This window comes from Neofelis nebulosa, chromosome 4 (genome assembly GCF_028018385.1).
Source record: "Neofelis nebulosa isolate mNeoNeb1 chromosome 4, mNeoNeb1.pri, whole genome shotgun sequence".
In the NCBI taxonomy this organism is placed as follows: domain Eukaryota; kingdom Metazoa; phylum Chordata; class Mammalia; order Carnivora; family Felidae; genus Neofelis; species Neofelis nebulosa.
In genome coordinates, this window is record NC_080785.1 from 109,732,134 (window position 1) to 109,752,393 (window position 20,260).

A 20,260-nucleotide genomic window follows, 5' to 3' on the forward strand; every position below is an offset into this window, starting at 1 on the left:
CTGAACCCATGAATCATGAGATCATGACCCGAGCCAAAATCAAGAGTCAGAAGCTTAACTATCTGAGCCACCCAGGTGCCTTGCAGATCTGAATTTTAAAACCTCTGTTGATTTCTCTACTGACTGTGGAATAAAATCCAAACTCCGCAAACTGGCATCCAGACATCCTGAGCTCACCTTGGCTGTATCAGTTAGGATGGTTTCAGCCACACATACCAGAAAAAACACCTGTAGTAGATTAAATAAGAAGGAAGTCTGTCATCTCCCAAAATGGAATTTCCAAGATGGGTAATTCCAGGCTTGGAAAGTATTACCATAACCGGCCCACAATGACTCCAAGGAACCAGGATCTTTCCAAGTTCCTGCCAAGTCAGCAGCCAAAGTTGGCTTTGCCTTACAGCCCCATCATATCCAGAGGGAGAAAAATCGGTCTTCTGCTCTGGTTCCTTCTCCTTTTTCTTACTCATTTCCAAAGTTTATTTATTTATTTTGAGGGAAAGAGAGAGTGAGCAGGGAGGGGAAGAGAGAAGGAGAGAGAGAGACAGAGAGAGAGAGACAGAGAGAGAGAGAGAATCACAAGCAAGCTCCTCGCTGTCAGTGCAGAGCCCAATGTGAGGCTCCGTCCCACAAACTGTGAGATCATAACCTGAGCTGAAACTAAGAGTCAGAAGCTTAACCGACTGAGCCACCAGTTATGCCTGGTTCCTCCTTCTTAAGCACAGGGAACCTTTCCTGGTTATCCCCAACACAACTGTTCAACTTCTCATTGGCAGATTTGAGCATGTCCTATTTCAAAACCAAAAATTGGGAAAGAGAATGGAATGGCCATGATTGGCTTGGCTTGATTGAGCTGAGAAGAGGAGAAGGTCCCCTGCCCTGTGGATGGGTTCCTGTGTACAGTTGGTTCTGTCGGGAAGGTGAAAACAGTCAGTGGTGCCACACTGGCTCAGCTGACTAAAGCCAGCACTACTGGACAGACCTCTGTCCGCTCTGTCCAGTGGTGCTGGCTTTAGTCAGCTGTGTGGTAACCCCCAGCCTCACTTAGACTGCCCTCTCCCTGTGCCTTCTTTCCCACCAACCCTGAGGGAAGAGGTCTCCCATCATCCCTCCCACCCCGTTTCACATGGACAGCCTTACATGGAGCCTTTCTTGAGGTGCTAGCCTCACCAGCATGTCACCTTCTATAGATGTTGGGATATTTGCCATTTCCTTTTACCATGTGCAGGATCTGATGCTCTCCCTGGCTTGAATGTGAACTCCCTGAGAAAAGAGGCTGTGGTTCAGAATGTAAAAGGTTCACGAATATGCACAGGGACAAGGTCCCCAGTCTATACCAAGGCAGCCACTGGGCCCCAGTTGGTTTTGTTTTCTCCTAAAGATATTTTATGCACGTACAAACAAATATCTATATCTGTTCATCTGTCTCTGTATATTTTGCTCACTCTTTTTTTTCAAGTTTTGGCATATACAAACTCTTGACTTTTGGTGTTTTCACCTCACAGTATAGCTATACAGTATATTCACTACACAATATATTCACCTTACAATATTCTTTATAGATACATTAGAGGTTTCCTTTTTTAGAAATGGTTGTTCAGTATTCCATTATACAAATATACCAGAATTTATTTAACCATTTCTTTTCTGATGTGTTTTTAAACTTAATTATTAGTTTGCTAGGGCAGCCATATCAAAGGACCATAGATCGGGCAGCTTAAACAACAGAGACTTATTTTCTCTCAGTTCTGGAAGCCAGAAGTCCAAAATCAAGGTGTCCTCAGGGCTGCTTTCTTCCGAGGCCTCTCTGTGAGGCGTGCAGATGGCCACCTTCTCCGTGTCTCTTTACATGGTTGTTCCTCTGTGCATGTCTATATTCAAATTTCCTTTTCTTGTAAGGACACCAGTCATATTGGGTTAAGGCCTACCCTTGTGACCTCATTTTAATACAATACCACTTTAAAGGCCTTGTCTCCAAATACAGTCACATTCTGAGGTGCTGGGGGTTAAGACTGCAGTTGGGGGGAGGGGTGCATGATTCAGCTCATAACAACACCTTAAAATAGTCTTACTAATGAAAGCTGCAGTGAATAATCTTTCTTTTTAAATTTGTTTGTTTATTTAGAGAGAGAGCAGGGGAGGGGCAGTGAGGGAGACAGAGAACCCCAAGCAGCCTCTACGCTCAGCACAGAGCCTGACTTGGGGCTTGAACTCCTGAACCATGATATCAAGACCTGAGCCAAACTCAGGAGTCAGGATGACTACCTACTGAGCCCCCTACAGGCCCTTGCAGTGAATAATCTTGATGTTTGCTACATGCTGGAGTACATGAGTAGGGTACATGTTGCAAGTACAAGTGCTGGGTCAAAACATCATGCATTTGATAGATATATCACCGAATCACCTACCCTTGGGGTGGGACCAATTATACTTCCTCCAGCACCATAGGGAGATGCCTGCTTGCCAATACTTAGCAACATAGTTTATTTTCAAACTCTGTGATCTTTAACAATCTGATAGATGGAAAATTGCATTTCCTTGTACAATGTATTAGCTTCTATCACTATGAAACATGTCATCCCCAAATTTAGCAGCTTAAAATGGTACTCACTGATTACCTCATGGCTGCCATGGGCCAAGAATCCAGGAGACCTAGGTTTTCTGCTTCCATATCTCTCAGGAAGCTGCTGTCCAGACGTCAGCCACAGCTGTGGCATCATCCCAGGGCGCTCATAGGCTGTGGGAGGGATTCAGCTCCCAGCAGGTTGTTGGACTGAGGGCCTCAGTTCCTCGCTGGATGTTACCCAGAGGCCACCTTCAGTTCTTTCCTCACTGGACATCTCCAACATGGCAGCATCATCAAAGCATGCAGTCTGAGAAGGAAATAGAGTCCGCTAGCAAGACAGAAACCACCTTTTGTAAATCTTACCACAGAAGCAACATCTTTCTTATCTTGGCTGGAAGCAACTCACTGAGTTCAGCCCGCATTTCAGGGGAAGGGATTATACCCAGTGTCAGTAGAGGAGGCAGGGATCCTTAGAGATCATTCTCCAGGGCTGCCTGCTGGGTAGTGCAATTTGTATTTCTTACATTAGCAAGTGAAGTTGAATATCTTTGGATGTTTGCTTCTATTCTTTGCCTGTATTGTTATGGAGTGGTTATCCTTTTACTGGCACCTGAGGGCTTCTTATATATTAGGGGAATTGACCTTTTAATTGTGATATGGATTATAAATATGTTTCTCATTTTTCTATTTGTTGACTTTGCTTTTGATGGTTTTTGTTGTGCATATGTTTATTTTTTATTTATTTTTGTTTGTGTATGTAGTGAGATTAATACTCTTTCTTTTAAGGCTCTATGCCAGTGTCCTCCTTAGAAACAGAGCTCCAGCCCCCTGGGTGCCCACACAGGGCAGCATATATGACAGGGTTTTGGGAATGTGTATATAGGAAGAAGAAAGAACCCCATTCTTTGTGATGAATCTGATCTCTTTGTATTACATGTAGCAGAAATTCAAACTGGTGGTCCACAGACATCATGCTGGTTTGCAGAGTGGTCAGGAACCGTGGGCCCCATGGAGGTGGAGTGGGGGTAAAGAGGAAGAAGGGTCTGGCAGTGATGGTGCCTTAGCAAAGACACGGAGCCCTCTAGAAAGGTAGGATGGCAAGGGGCTGATGGGAGGGGAGAAGCAAGGGCATGGAGAGTTATGTGAGGGAAGGGAGTGAAGCCTGGACTGAGTGCCACAGGGTATGAGGCCAGCCTTGATGAGGGATAGATTCCCATCGTTGAGCTGTGGGGATGGTCGAATATAGGGCATCCGGCCTTGGACTTGAGAAATATAGCAGGTCATTAGTTATTACATATACTCCTAACCTGAGAGGGGGACAGCAGATGCTGTGAAGGGCCCTCAGAAAGGAGCGCTTGGGAGCAGAGTGAGCCTGCATGGGCTTGGGGAACACTGTGTGCTATCGGTGGGGGAACCCTCCACCACCCCTGTTTCTGAAGAAGGGTGTGCCTGGCTCCTTCACAGGCCGGCAGGGAAGCAGACAGAGCCCGCTCCTCAGGGATAGGAAGGGTTGTGGGAACAGAGTGGGGTGGAACTTATGGTTAGGTTCCTCATGGCCTTCCTGCTTTCCCCCCATGTAACAACACATAATACTGCTAGTTTTAGGCCTCATACCACATTGACCCCATGATGCCGTGACACCAACTTAAATCGTGGTGATGACTGGGACTTCTAGGGAGCAGGTAAAGAACCCCCTCACCCCCCCAGCAAGTGAAGCAGTCTCTTGACCTGGAGGGAGAGGGCCCCCTGGTGAACTTATAAGGGTTCCCCATTGCAGCCAATAAAGGTAGTGGAGGGGCTTGTGTTGGGGTGCAGATAGCATGTATCCCCAGGAGCACAAATCCGATTAAAATCAGTGCCAGGGGTGCATGGCTGGCTCAGTCAGTTAAGAGCGTCCAGCTCTTGATTTCAGCTCAGGTCATGATCCCAGAATGTGGGATCAAGCCCCATGTTGGGCTCTGCGCTGAGTGTGGAGCCTGCTTGGGATTCTCCCTCCCTCAGCCCTTCCTCCTCCTCCTTTCTTCTTCTTCTTCTTCTTCTTCTTCTTCTTCTTCTTCTTCTTCTTCTTCTTCTTCTTTTCTCTCTCTCTCAAGAAAAAAAAAAATAAGAAAAAACTCAATCAAACAATACCACATTAATCAACCTCCAACCTCCACTGGGGCTTATTTTTCACCTTATAGCTTAAGTTTGAGGAGACCACTGTGCCTCTCAATTCTTCTGGCTGCTCAGGGTCTGCAGAGGAGGTGGGAGTTTATTGAGTCCTTCTTGTAGAGCTAGCACTGTGTGTCCTCAGAAGCAAAATGAGGGCTGGCCACGACCTGTAATGTTGGAAAATAAGGAGGACAAGCAGTGTCCTGGTGAGGCCTTGTATTGTGGCCTTAGTGCATGTGAAGACATCTGTGATTTTGACCTATATTTTGGGTGTCTCTGAGGCAAGAGTGCCCTAGTTCCTTAGCGTAAAAGTTTTGGAACAGCTCCTAGGCAGTGGCCCAAGAGTTTGTAAAAAGTTGCAGATGGAACCATTTTCTGGCCAGAGCATCCAGTGCTAAAATGGCAGCCTAAATTTGGCCACTTTTGCTGACTGTTGGGTGAGTTGTTTCCTTTATCAGGGACATAAACATTCCACTGAGCTCCATGATGTAGTATGGTGGTCATACCACCCATAAAGTATACAAAGTCCATTGCTGTTCACTAGGTTAATGTCAAGGGGGCTCCCTACATAGCCAAGGGGACTGGGGGAGGGGTGACCTCCTCTGGTATGGTAGCATCTGGCAAGGGACTAAGGAAGGACAGAGGAGGCATCCTTCTGTAGTGGCATATGCCAGAGAGTCCAAGTTTGGCTCTATCCTGTATTGAGTCCTCAGTAGCTATGCCTCCCAAGGCTCAGTGGGCTGCTGCATAGGGAGGGTCACAGGCCAGGGTCTGTGAGAGCCTCCCTTTCCAGGAGAGCCCAGTATGTAGCCAGCAGTTGCTGCTCAGTTGGTGTAAAGTTAGGCAAGGAGGGTATTTTCTTGCACCCAAGGGCTTCTTGGGCAACATAGATCCATTATAGGTGTGTGGTCCAGGACTCCAAGAAGCATAAGAGGAGGTTGCTAATGCTTTGTCAGTGAAGGAATTTTTGAGGGCACTGATAGCAATGCCTGTTGACTTTAATTTGGACAGATTCTAGAGCCTTTTGTTGGAGGTATCTGTTTAAAACAGCCTCCTTTGCAAGTGACAGCATAAATGGACTAAGTCAAATGTGCAGAGGAGGACTGTGTTGCCTCCAGAATTCAAAAAGGACTACAAGGTGTTGGGCTTCTATGAACAGTTTATTAACAGTGTGGGTGCTGAGAGTCAATGGCTGTTTTCTGATAGTGTCAAGAATGGAGTTGCCCTCGGTTTACCAAAATAATTTTTAGGAATTTGCCAAGGTGTCTGGCTTTGCCCCACATGTGGAGTAATGGCCCATCCTCTCTTTGTGAGCTTCTGAGTGTTTTGCCTTTAGTGAATGTGTCACATGAGTCTCCCTGGAGGAGGACATCATAATGTAACTTTAGACCTGTGCTCCTTGAGAAAGGTGCATGCAGTTAAGATGTTGCCTGCAAGACCGTGCGTGCCAGAGCTGGTTGAGGTACCCCGTGAGTAACTTGGAAAGTCTACTGTGTCCATTCAGAGTTGAAGGTCACCTGCGCCTAAGAGGGTATGGAAATAGGCATTGAACAGAAAATATTAGCCCAATCTATAGTAGCAAAATCCTTACTGGTGCTGATCAGGGGGAGTCGGTAATTTCAGTTACATTGGATGTTGTGTATGGGGCCACAGTGGATGGAACCAGACCATGAAGGATGCAGTCATTCACCCTGTGGCAGGTTCTTTCCAGGTTTAAGAGCAGGCCAAATTGGACTTTTAAAAGGAGAAGCAGTGGGGGTAATCACCAAGTAGGTCTTGTATGATAAATTTCAAACCTTGAAGGCCCTGTGTTAGCTTACATTGGGCTGTGTTAACTATTTTATTTTTAGCTGGGTGGAGGGGGGTGTTCCATGGGGTCCCATCTTGGCAGTTTAATTTATAATTCAGACTAGGTGCAGGAGTGCCACAGAGCACTTGCCAGATACAGATTGCCCTGAGGTGCCTCCTGCTGGGCTATGGCCAGTTGGCAATAGTTCTTGCCTTGGTGATGGGAGGAGATGGCATTACCCGGGAGAGACAGTGGGACATGGAACAGGCTAATAATGCACAAGCTGGCCAGCAGTTAGTGGCTCCATCCCAGGCAGCACTGACCATGTCAGGAGCTAGTCAGGCAGCAAAGAGCAGTTACAGTGAAGGCTGACCAGGCGTCTTCTATCAGGGCTGGGCAGTCCTGTTTGTGATGCCAGCTGCTGCAATCACCCTCTCCTTATTCTGTTGGTGAAGGAGGGGTTTCCACCCTAGCATATGGAGATGGCCAAACACATGACCCCAACACTGGACTGAGGAAATCACAGTTTATCGGTCACACAAACTCACACCCAGGGACACGCAGGGTTGCACTGGAAAGCAGAGTGAACCATGAGGGGTTGCAGGAGGCAGGCTTTGTAGTAGCAATAGCATGAGTTGCTCCAGTTCTCATTGGAAGGTGTGATTGACTTGTTTGAATAATTCTGTGGGCCGGCAGGAACTAAAACCCCCTACTCAGGGATAAGTGGGAACTGTGCCTGGTCCCCTTGGTAAGGACCGTTGCTTGACTAGGGGACCTTGTCCACTGGAGAAGAGGGGGAGGGGAAGTTGCAGGTAGACCCTGTGAGGCCTTCCTGGTTTTAACACATGTCAAGGCAGCAGATCATAATAATTTTAGGGCCTTACACCACTCAACCTACAGAAGGCTGATTGGGTTTCTTCTTTTCTTTGTTTCTATGATTATATATATTTGTTTTTTCACTCATTAATGCAACACGTGTGTGTCAGCAGTGGGGGAGAGAGGACCAGCACTATGCTGAACCCTGTGGGGGATACAAGAGCCAGGCTCCACTCTCACAGCATCACAGTCAAGCAAGGAGGGTAGCAGATGCATTAGTCAGTGTTAGCAGAAAGAGCTATGAGGCAAGAAGGCCAGCTGTGTCTCAACCTTGGAGAGGGAGGTCCCAGAATGCCTGAGTGACATGAAGGAGCTGCTTGGAGAAAGTGCTTGAAGACAGCCAGCCCTAGGTAGGCATGAGTGCTCTGGTTCTGTGTTTTCACCTGTGGGTGGGTTCTGCCAGCGACATCAGAAGCGGGAAGTAAAGAAGAAGCCCTCCATTATTGAGAATGTAATCAGCTTGATCTCTGAGACCTTAACAGGATGAGGAAGAATTCAGGCCTTTTAAGATTGGCATTTTGGCTCAGAACCAGCCCAGGCTCAAGATGACCATGAAAGGAATAGGAGTCCATTTAGAAGGTGTGCTTCTGGGAAGACACCCAGTTCCCACTGAAGAATCAGAAATGAAAGCCAGGAATGGTGATGTGCTTTCCAACGCTCTCTGCCCACCCTCTGCAGGCCTTCCTAATTGTCCTCCAAAGACACACTCCCAAAGAATCAAGGGGGTTGGAATAGATGAGTAGGTCATGCCGCAGGCCTTGGGATCCTGATTCTTTGGTCTGGGCTTGGGCTTGGGCTACACATTTCAGGAGCTCCCAGGTCATTCTGATGGCAGAGTAGACTGAAAACCACTGATGCAGTCCCACCTCTCATGTTTAGAGTTTAGAGGCCTGTACAGGGGCAGGGCCTTGTTCATGGTCATCCAGGAAACCACCTAATGCTTGACCCAGATTCCATCTGCTGCTCAGTGCAGCCCCAGAATCTAGTTCAAGGTCTTTGAGCTTTTCTCCTGTGCTAGCTGTTTTTAAAATTACATTCCTGATCTTCTGGATTCTGACCCAGTAAACCATGTTGACGTATTTTGTTCTCAAGTTGCATGGGAAAGTAATCTTTCTCATGTAATGACATCTTTTATTTATTTTTGGTGACAGTTTATGTTTTGATGGTTATAAAAGCAAGTAATCACAATAGAATGTTAGAACATTATAAAATAAAGGTCATTTTAAATTCTGCTTCTCAACGGTAGTCACTCTTAGCATCTTGATGACTATCCTTCTGAACTTCACTACTTGCGTATCACATACATACACACATGTATTATGTGTGTGTGCATTTATCTTAATTTCTCATTTGGTTTTTTAAACAGAAATTAGAAATATTTTTTAATAATTAAGAACTTAATCAGAAATCTCTTTCTATATGGAATTATGTAAATTATTGTCTGTTTCCATATCTTCTGTACTGATGAGAATGGTTCAAGGCCCACTGTGTATGATTATACATTGTATTAGGATGTTTGACCACATTCAAAACTAAATCACAGGAGTTGTTGAAGTCAGAAGAAAGCAATCGCTTGTTGGGGGTCCCTCCAGCTGAGTTCTGTGGGAGCCGTGTGGTCAGTGTCCAGAGAAACCAGCCCAGCCCAGAGTGCTTCTGTCTGAAACCAATTAACTTCTCAACTCTTTTCTCTGAAATATGCCATTTGTGTCTGCCTCCTCCTGGTTCAGACTCTTGTTTGAACACAGGAACCCAAACCACAGATGCAGGCAGCATCAGACAGGAGAAGGGTGTGGAACAGAGAGCATGGAGGGTGGTGGAGGCAGTCTGCCCCCAGAGTTGGGAGCTGAGGGTCTTAGTCCTGCCTCTGATACTGACTTGGGGTGTGGTCTTGGGTAACCCCTCTCAGGGCCTTTGTTTTCTCATCTGCAAAACTGGTTTACTTCCTGCTGGATATCCTAGAGATATTTTGAGAGTTTGGTGATTGAACATGAAATCAGTGTGAAAGGGCAGTGAGAGGCACAGATGGGTACACAAGGGAATGAAGATCTTTCATTCATTTCTTCATTCCTTCATTTGCAGGTCGTTGGGTGCTGTGTATGGTTGGTTGATCCTCATTTCTTGCTCCCATTCCTTGGGTTTCCTTCAGAACACTTATCACAGGTCATAATTACATTTCCATTTTTATGATTATCTGCCACACTGAAAAGCTCTAAGTATGTGCTGTTCAGCTAACAGATGTACCACAACACTTAGACCAAGAGTCTGGCAAACATAAGGCCCTCAGTACTAATCTGTGGAGTAAGTGAATGAATACTTTCCCCTGCTCTGAAAGATTGTGGCCATGAATCAACCAGACTCCACCTCAAGAGGAGTGCACTTTGGGATGGGAGGGTTGATGTATGTACATTTCATTGTGTCATTAGGCATATGTGGACTTCCCTCAGAGAGGTTCAAAAAAGAGCTTTGGTAATTCTGGGGAAGATGTTAGGCTCTGGCCAGGACACTGGAATGGCCTCAGAGATGAGAAGGCACCTCAGTTGGCCATGAGGTTTGGCAAGAGTTTGGCCTGAGCAGCAAATGGAACATGCAGAGGGAATAGTGTGAACATAGGCACAGCCCATGTGAGGGTCCACAGGAAGCTCCTTTTAAGGCATGCGGTGTATGATCATGTACTAGGCAGAAAGAGGGCTCAAAAGGATGCTTTCCCCCCCAAATTGTGAGAGACATTGAATGTCTGGCCACAAAATCTGAACTCTCTCAGGTAATGAGTTGACAGCTATTGAGGATATTTGGGCAAGCAGGTGACTTGAAGACATAATGTAAGATGTTAAAGAGCAGGTATTACTTTTGGTGGACAAAAGGGTTAGGAGGTAGTTAAGGGCTATGGCGAAGGTGGTGTCCATGAGCTGGAGAGGAGGGGAAGACATGGGGACAGGTAGACTGGATGTGGGGTTGAGTTGGTCAGGGAATGGGCAGTCAGAATGCAGTTTGGGCTTCTGGCAGAACCATTTATTGAGGCAAGAGGCTTGGGGGAGGAGTTGGAAGGAACAAACGTGAAAGACTAATTGAGTTATACAGGGGTTACACAGAGCCTGAAAGCTCAGGGGAGGGGTCTGGACTAGAGAGAGGTTTGGAAATTGTTAGTTTCTCTGAGATGAGAAAAGTAAAGGGTGGAGATGAGGTTCCCCAGATGTCCCAATTATCTATTGCTATGCAACACACTGCATCCACATTTAGTGGCTTGTTTAAAGCTAGTCATTCAGTTTGATCATGAATCTACAGTTCGAATAGGGCTCTGTGAGAATGGATGTCTGCTGTGTGCAGCATCTGCTGGGGTGGCTTGCCAAGCATTGTACCCAATCCAGGCTAGCTCACTCACATGACATGACAGTTGCTGCTGTCACCTGGATCCTCAGCTGGAACAGTCATATGTGGCCTTTCTGTGTGACTACTTGGGCTTTCTCATAGCATGGTATCTGGGTTTCAAGTATGAGCATCTCAAGAGATGGGAAGCGGAGACTGTTTCTCAAGAACCAGACTGACACAGTGTCTCTTCCACTGTGTTCTACTGGTCCAGCAGTCACAGGTTGAAGGAAGGAGACAGAAACTCCAACTCCCAATGGGAGAATGTCCAAGAAGTTTAGAGCTCATTATGTCTGGCTCCAAGGAAGGGCTTAAAAATATCTATTGAATGAATGAGCAAATGAATTGTTTGAGGACAGATGTAGAGAGAGGAATATTTGGGGCATGAGGAAAATAGTTGTTGGAGAAGTTTGGCTGGAGTTGGGAGAGAGGTGGATAGGCCTGGGGAGGTCAGTAGGATCTAGACTGTGAACTCCAGGTTAAGGGGATGGGACCTGAGTGTGGGATAGACTATCCAACAGAGGGGAACCAGGAGGTTGCCCAAGAGGGCCCTGGTTTAGGAACAGGAGCAGAAGTTGAGGCTCAGATCAGGAGCATGGTCCAGGAGAAGTCCCACAGGGTCAGTAGTTGAGTGTGCTTCTGACCTTCAGCCTTGGGCTTCTTCTGGCTGTGACCTTGATCCCTGTTCCAGCCAACCCTCATGCCTGACATTCCATCCCTGCTACCTGTGGAATGCCCAGTGCACACCCAACAATAGACTTGCTGGCAGTCAAAGGTGATATCCAAGCCTACTCTCTGGAAGGGGGCAGTAAGCTGGGTATCAGGGCTGGTCTAACCTTTGTAATGGATGAGAGTGGAGTCTCTTCAGAAGCATCTTTAAAAAAAATTTTTTTATGTTTATTTTATGTTTGAGAGAGAGACTGAGCATAGGTGGCAGAGGGGCAGAGAGAGAGGTAAACACTGAATCCAAAGTAGGCTCCAGGCTCTGAGCTGTCAGCACAGCCCAATGCAGGTCCCGAACTCAGACTGCGAAATCATGACCTGAGCCAAATTCAGACACTTAACCGAGTGAGACACCCAGGTGCCCCTATGTTTATTTTTGAGAGAGAGGCAGAGCATGAGCAGGGAAGGGGAAGAGAGAGAGAGGGAGTCACAGAATCAGAAGCAGGCTCCAGGCTCTGAGCTGTCAACACAGAGCCCAACACCGGGCCTGAATTCACAGACCTGAACTCACAGACCTGATCATGACCTGATCAGATCATGACCTGAGCCAAAGTCAGACACTGAACTGACTGAGCCACCCAGGTGCCCCTGCAAGTGTGTTTATCAGTTTTCTGGGCCCTTGAGAGTAAAGAGGGCTGCATTTCCTCTGTGAACATAGCTTCTTCATATGGTCAAGAGCCCTTGGATTCTGAAGTCAAGATGATCACAGGATGTGGCTTCTTTCTTGGGTACCTGCAGCCCTCTCAACCTTGAGGCATGAAACTCCTCAGGGGGGCTGTAAGAGTGGGTCCTTTAGGCTGAGATTTCTCCAGGCCCTTGTCTGCCAAGAGTAGAAGCAACTGGGGAGCGTGTGCAGAGGCGGGCAGGATTCTTTATGGCCCTCACCAAGGTCAGGCCTCATGTGGTTCTGTCTCCCTGGGTCTAGCCCAAGCCAGTGTAGGCTGGAAGGCTGGATGCTATCAAGGTCACTGTGAGAGACTTAGCTGAGGGACGTCCTGGATGACAGAGCAGCTACTCTCTGAGGAGAACCTGATCTGTAGGGGGTGGAGAGACAGCAGGAGTTCGCCAAGGCCCCACATGAGGCTCTGAGTCACACTGGCCTTTGTTCCTTGCTTGCTCTGGCCCTTGGCTGAGGGGCATTCGGGGATCCTGCCAGCGGCTCAGGGCACTGGCAGTGTTCCCTATGTGCACATCTTTGGAAGCATATCCTGGTGCAGGAGGAAGACAGAGGACACAAGTGGACGTCTTGCTCCTGTGAACGTGGTTGGCAGCCTGATCATGGTGGTCACCCAGCTGAACCTGTAGTTTTGCTTCTAGGACAAGAAGTTGCGAGGCTTCAGCTGTGAACTCACCCAGTCCCCCCATGGGGTCTTCCCTGAGACCGTCTTCTCTATCATGTGCCAGATCATGGTGCCCATTCTACTCTCAGGCTTGGGCATGTTGACAGCCGGCCTGGTGATGAACACTATCCAAGTGCGTACCAGGCATTTGGGGGCCTGGGGGGAGGGGGGTGGGAAACCAGGCTCCCTAGGCATCACAGATATGATAGGCCAGGGGACACCAGAGGCCCTGAGTCGGGGTGCAGCCCAGGATTCCCGGGCTCAGTGGTGCCAGCAGGAGGATCCTCCAGGGGGCCTTGTGTCTGAAATTCCAAGAAGCTTCTGACGACCCTCTCCAAGGTCAGCCCACACTAACCACGTTAGCTCAAACCATTTTCCTTCCAGATTCATCAGGCAGGGCCTGGAGGGGTTCAAATCCTCTGCCATTCACTTACTACTTGAGGGAATTCATTAGCTTCCCCCGTATCAGTTTCCCCATCTACAGATGGGGCTAATGAATGCACCGACCTCACTGGGTTGTGAGGGTGAGACACCCAGTGTGCTTCGTGTTGTGACTCCAAGGGTGATGGGCACTGGTTCCCTCCAGTCCCCAGAATCTTTGTGGGGCTCTTCAGTGAGGGGACAAGGTCCAGATCCCGGGCTGGGGTCCAGACGAGTGTGGGGATGTGGTGGTCTCTGTTGATTAGAAGCATTGTGGGGAGGCCCTTAAACGAGCACACACTCTGGCATTCACTTCTCCTGGTCTCTTTATGCCCTGGGGTTGGTTCACGTAATGCTGTTTGAATCATTGAGGGTTTGCTCTGTCTACCTAAACATTTTTATAGAGTTAGTGTGTGATAGAAAAATTAGCAAATATGCACAAGTGAAGAAGGAAGGGTGCCCATAATGTCCATCCACATCGTGGTGTGTGTCTATCAAGAATGTGTAAACATAAATATATGGGATCTTGCTATGTAACGTGCTTTTATTATATATTTTTTAAAAGAGTGTGTGCATGTGTGTACGTGAGTGAGGGAGGGAGGGGCAGAGAGAGGGAGAGAGAATCCTAAGCAGGCTCTTTGCTGTGAGCACAGTGCCAAATGTGTGGCTCGATCCCATGACTCTGGATCATGACCTGAGCCAAAATCAAGAGTTAGATGCTCAACCGACTGAGCCACCCAGATGCCCCTGTAATGTGCTTTTTAATCAGTGAAATTAAATTTAAATTTAGTTTTGCAGCCCATGGGGACATTGCAGCTAGTGCAGTGCCTTCCTCAGTTCCACAAAGCATCTCCTTCCTGATGACAGTTCAGCATTCTTTGTGCATCTGTGTGTGAGTTGAAGAAGGGTTATCAACACCCACCCTGTCCCCTGGTCTCTGGATGAGGCTCTTGATGACTCTGCCTTCAGACTTAAGTGGATGGGACACTCACCCCTCCTGGGGCTAGGGCAGCCCTTTGTGTACTGGCCAACTTGCTGTTAGAAAGCATTCATTTGGGCTTGCAACCTAGATCCCCGTCTCTCTCACCTCAGAGCTTCACCCCTTGGGCTGCTCTAATAGTCTCTCACCCCCTTCCTAAGACCCTTCTCCAGAGAAAGACTCTGCCCTGTGTCTCTGTTTTGACCTTCCATGGCCACTTCATGGAACATGGTTTTGAGCCCCTACACCACAGTGCATGTCCTTCAGTTGCTGCAGCCTGAGAGGTTATATATCAGTCAGTTGGGGGATCTCAGCAGAGTCTGGAAGATTGGATGGGATGTCAGGGGAAGAAGGGCTCGGGATTGTACCCGACCATCAGCAGGGGTGACACAGGAGGCCAGTCCAGGAGGAAGTCCAACTGGAGGGCCGTTTCCTGACCTCTGTGTTAAGTCTCCATCTGGGAGTCTAGCATGAAGAAAAGGGGATGTCTTGGGAAGCAGGCCCAGACCATACTTGGGCAACTTTGCAAATCCAGGCCTTGAGCCATCCAGCTTTGGGAGGCCCAGCTTTTGGGAGGAACAGAAAACAGCCCTGGAAGACACAGCTCATTCTTTCTCTCCAGTTTGCAAATGTGCAGTGACTCCCAGGTCAAGGGCACTCAGGTTTTCGTGGCTCCTGCACGTGCACCACCACCTCCCTGGTCACCCCCGCTCAGTGGTGCAGGATGTGGCCTTGTCAACACTGTTCCAGGGGGAAATTCCATAACATAGGAGGGTGGCCTGGCTCCCACTATACCCAGGCTGCCACATTCTGGGGCCTCATAGCCCCATGAGCCTGCAGCAGGGATAACCTCCTGGCAGGGGCACCTCGTGGCTGTCTCTGGCATAGTGGGCTGGCCCCAAGAGTACTGGTTAGGTGATAATTTTACCTACTGTAGATTTGGGGTCAGGAGTCTCTCTGTTAATGGGGTTTGGGGTCAGTCTATAGTTGGGTCCAGGGATTGGGGCCCAGTAAGGGGCCAGAGTATCAGTTCAGTTTTTTTTTTTCAAAAAATTATTTTTCAGATACACAAGTAAGGTATATATAAATGTTTCTCTCCCTTTCTCTTTTTTTAATGTTTATTTTTGAGTGTGGCGGTGGGGGTGCAGGCACAGAGAGAGAAGGCGAAAGAGGACCCCAAGCAGGCTCCAAGCTGGTATCAGCGAGCCCAATGCAGGGCTTGAAGTCGCCAAAGTTGGATGCTGATCCAACCGAGCCACCCAGGAGCCCATGTTTCTCTTTTTTATAAAATAAGTATTTCAGCCCTCAATCTCATCCCTGGAGGAAGCTTCTATTATCATGTCATGTGTATCCTTTCAGGCCTTCTTGGGGGTTTATGTAGACCCGTGGGCACCAGAGACAGTGACAGCAGTTGTAATTGTTAGAGTGTATGTAGTCTTTCTTCACTGAATCAGAGATGAATCAGACAGGGTGTCTGCTTTTGAGCAGCTGGTAGCTGAGCACAGAGTAGGATAGATGAATTCATTCATTCATCTGGTTCCTCGTTTATTCATTCAGCATATCTTGTTGAATTCTGTGTTAGCTGCTCTCAGGCCCCAGGAGTGCAATGGTGAGCAGAAACAGACCTGTCTCTGCCTCCCTGGCTTTTGTAGCTTAGGGGGTGAGGCAGGTGCTTCATCCCACGAGCCAGTGTTAAGGGAGTAGAGCAGTGAGCAGACATTTGCCTGTGAAGAAAGAGGGAACAGTTCATTTTTCCCAGAGGAGTCAAAGAATCTGCAGTTAGTAGGACAGTCGGAGTTGGACCTTACAGGATAATATAATAGTTTCTGGGATGATGTGAGAGAGAGCAGACAGTCCAAGCAAAGGGATCCGTGTGTGCAGAGATACAGACAAATGAGTGGGCATTTGCAAGGAGTGAGGAACAGCAATTGGCCATGGTCATGGGGGTGGGGTGCAGGAACAGCCCGTGAGAAGGGCTGTCTGCTCTGCTCAAGTTGTATGCTGAGTACAGAGGGGTTGTTGATTTTTGTCCTCGTTATTTTAAAATAAATATGTATTTTATTGAAGTATATCATGGATGTGTTGAAAATTATACGTGTTATGTGTACAGTTTGAATGACCATCTCAGGATAAATGCGCCTGTGTGATCCCCATCCAGGTCAAGAGCATTTTCAGCCCCGAGTGGGCTCCTCCATCCTCTGCCCCACCTAAACCAGTCTTCTGCCTTCTAATACTGGGCATTAGTTTTGGATGTTTTTGAAGCATGATACTACCATAGACATTCCTGTCTATTTCTTGTATGTTTTGAGGGGACAGATCTATTGGGTGTATGCCCAGGATCAGAACTGGCCAAGGGGCTGAGTGACAGGGTCATAACTGTAACAGAACTGAACTGTGGCAGCAGGGTGAAGGCCACAGGGAAGAGCTGGGAAGCTGTGGCTGTATCAGAGCCCCGCGAGTGCAAGAACCATTACTAACTCTAACTGATTTTGATCTCCCCAGTGCCCCTCATAAGATTTATTTGAAGCATTGCCAGAGAGGGCAGTGGTGGTGGAAATTAAGACAGTTACCATGACTTGGATGCCAGGCTGTCAGGGAACACAAGGGGTTACTTAAGTCCCTGCTGGAAGAGCAAGAATGCCTGGAGCCACAGTGGGCAGGGCAAAGGGTCTGGGCAAGGAAGGTCAAGTCTGGAATCCTGATTTTGAAGGGCCCATGGGATGTCAGGATTCAGTCAGCAGTTGGGTAGGCAGGTGTGGTGCTCAGAAGACAGATCTGAGCCAGAGATGTCGAGCATCACCAGCACAGAGCACAATGTCTTAGTCAGAAAACCCTAACTCCAAGTGACTAGAGTCATTTAGGATTCCTATAAAGAAGGCTACAGATCAGACTGCTCTAGTACTTGTTAGTTCCCTGGATTAACAGTGTCAGCGAGGATCCAGGGTCCTACTGCTTTTCTGCTTTAGTCTTCCCTGTTAGTTGACTTTGTCCCATAATAGACCCCTGGTGGTTATATGGTGCCTGATGTGTCTAGATGTGACTTCTCAAGTCTCTGTGGCCATCATTGTGTCCCAGCCCACACCCACATGACTGATGCAAAGGCTCTCCTCCTGCCCTTCACCCCCTTAGGGCCACTTGTTAATGTAGGGAGGATGGAGATGGCTGTGGGTGAGGTCATGTAGGGTGTGCAGTAGAAGGTGACTCAAGCCTTGGGAGGGAGAGGAAATGGCAGGGAAGGAGAACGAAGATGAAGCATGAAGGACTCAGGATTAATAGGTTAGGAGATCTACAGCCTTTGGTCTCCTGACCTCTGGGAGCCACTGTTGGCAGAAAGCAGACTTGGAATGGATGGGTCAGGAACCATGAGTGCCGCAGAGCAGTAAGTGGTTTGATGCCAGCCTAACCTTACCCTTGGCTTGGCGCTGTCTGTTCTGTAACAGGGAGTTTCTCAACTGTGGAGTTAGAGGACAGGCCTCTTGAAAACGATGGACTGTTTTCTTGAGCATCAGTTCCATAAAGCTATTACGTAACCCAAGGACGGTCCAGAGTTGAAAAGCCTGTGTCCATTTGGAAGAATCAAGAATTATTGTTAGACCTTGGTAAAATTTCTAGCTTTGCAGCCTGCCTATCTGGAGAAAGGAAATAAAATTCTTTAAATTAAATAATATTAAGAAAAAGAGGTCAGGAGCAGGAAGAGGAGCCCTCAATGGAGGTCAACATGGAATAAGCAGAGGTCAGTTTCGGACTGGGGGAATGTGGTTGTGAGTTCACAGGTGTGACATGGAGTGAGAGGTGTGCCTGTCACACAATTGGAGCTTAACACCAGCTGGGACTGGGGGTAGGGGAGGTCCATAGCTCAGAGAGCCAAGGAGTGAGGAATGGAGGTTAGAAGAGCCCAAGGAAAGGGCATTGCTATGGGGTGGGGAGGGACAGCAGCTAGCATAGCATCTGAGAGGGTGAGAACAAGACTCACTAAGTTCAGTGGTGCTGAGGAAGACAAGGGCAAGCTTCTGTGATGGGATGCAGAGAGAGGGGATTTATTTTTACACTTGAGTTGGTGGGGACTTGGTCTTGTGTGTCAGCGAAAATGAAGGTGCTTGGGAGCAGGCTGAGGTGGGAGGCCAGAGGAGGCTTGGGGTAGAGGATGCCGGCCTCAGGGGAGGCTGGAGCCCAGGGAGGGGTGCCTGTGCCAGGAACTGGGCTAGGGACTTCCGTTCCATGCATGCTGTGGCACACTGGTGAGATAGCTGCATAGGGGCCAAATGCTTCTGGAAGCCTGGGAGCCACTGGAGGCCGCTGACAGACAGTGGGAGCACCTTCTTGCCTGGTGACATGGTTTTCTTCTGAACTTTCAGAGAAGGGTAGACTCATAGCTCCATCAGAGCTGGGATTGGATTCTGAATTTCCCAGCTTTGCCAATGAGGTAAAAAAAAAAGAGGGAACCAGCAGCCATGAGTGCTCTTCCTCTCTCTGAGGACATGAAGGACGCCTGACCCTTTCACTCCAGACCCTGTAAGATGTTTTGTTGGGCTGCTTTAGAGGACTCTTCTGGGCTCTACCCCTATTCTCCTCCCCCCCCACCATATCTTCAGTCTCAGGCAACAGGGCCCAGACCCAGGGCTCCTATCTCCTAGCTGACACAGTAGGAGTGTTGTTTTAGGTCTAGAATTCTAAAACCCGGAGGAGCTCTTAGCGTAGGGATCACAGAAATCTATAGGGGACTGAGAAGTAAATTAAGTCAATAGAATCAGATGAGGTATTGAAAATTGATGGGGGTAGGTTGGGGATAAGCAATCTAATTGCATATAAATTGGTGGGAATAATTTTCACCTCACAAAGAAGTTATTTTTGAGAGAGAGAGAGAGAACACAAGTGGGGCAGGGGCAGAGAGAGAGGGAGACACAGAATCCAAAGCAGGGTCCAGGCTCTGAGCTGTCAGCACAGAGCCCGATGTGGGGCTCAAACTCACAAACTGTGAGATCATGACCTGAGCCGAAGTCAGACGCTCAACTGACTAAAAGACCCAGGTGCCCCCCTTTCATACTTTTTTTAATCTTTTACCTTTGATAGAGACCTGGATAGAGCTACATTCTGTCTGTTTTGACAAATCCAGTGTCCCCACATGATACTCTGGGTCACCGGGAAATCTGTGTCACTCCTTTGTCCCAGATGTTCTCACCAGCTCTCCCATTCATGAGAAATCTCCCAGTTTTGAAACTGGTGACTTGTTCCTGTTGCTACAGACACATGGGCCACCCTGGGTATGTCGTGTTTGCAGGCTGGATCCCGCCATTCAGGCTCGGACACAGTCTGGACTCCAGTTTTCCTAGCTGCTGAAGTTGCCACAACTTCTCTCAAGAAATTTCGAAGATGTGCCAATATGTGTGTTTGGATTGATCTTACTCTTTCCCCACCAGCACTGGCCTGTGTTTATGGAGGTTAAAGACCTATTGACGTTGGTGCCACCCCTGGTGGGCCTGAAGGGGAACCTGGAAATGACGCTGGCATCACGACTCTCCACTGCTGTAAGTAGATAGTTGAGCATCTGGGCCACCTGCCTCCCAGGGACGGACACATGGGCACCTCCCAGTTTCTCCTCATAGCCTTGTTAGACAGGTGGGTTTGCCTCTCCGAAAAGACAGGTGTCAAGAGGTTTTGTTCTGTCATGATGCTCCACCTGGTGACTCCTCATAGCCTGCTATCTGTTGTTCCACAGCACAACTGGACTTCTGGTGAGGGCCAGGTTCAGCCCCGTGTGCCCTTGGTTTCTCCTATAACCTGCTGTGTCCCAGAGCCTGGCTCCACACATTCACACAGAAGCTGTAATGAGCAATGCAGCCTTACTGAAGGGTTTTAGAAATGAAACAGGATTTTTGTCACCACATCATCCATCTCTGTTAGAGGATTTTCTTTTCTATGATGGCTCTGAAATGCCCCGTCAGCAGAGGGGTCTTCTCAGGACTCCCTAACTCACTCTGTCCCTCGGGCTGTCACTCATTCTACCCCTCCTAGCTATCCTGGGAATTGCAGTTCTTTTCCTTCTATTATGCAGAATG

At 48.1% G+C, this 20,260-nt stretch overlaps 1 protein-coding gene across 12 annotated transcripts in view; it reads left to right on the top strand.

Annotated features, from left to right (window-relative positions):
- The window catches only part of SLC41A3 (solute carrier family 41 member 3), a 130,601-nt gene that overhangs the window by 26,151 nt on the left and 84,190 nt on the right, over positions 1 to 20,260 (top strand). For 9 of the 12 annotated variants that reach the window (XR_009260659.1, XR_009260658.1, XM_058725728.1 and 6 more), the window contains exon 3: positions 19,622 to 19,729. The exons of 2 other annotated variants lie outside the window; for them this stretch is intronic. Coding sequence is in view for 8 of the 10 variants with exons in the window: in XM_058725728.1 (XP_058581711.1) it covers positions 19,622 to 19,729 (108 nt within the window). In the remaining 2 variants the exon portion in view is untranslated. Of the gene's footprint in view, positions 1 to 18,145; positions 18,717 to 19,621; positions 19,730 to 20,260 lie in introns of those variants that run through there. One more of the 12 variants, XM_058725736.1, reaches the window with a different exon arrangement.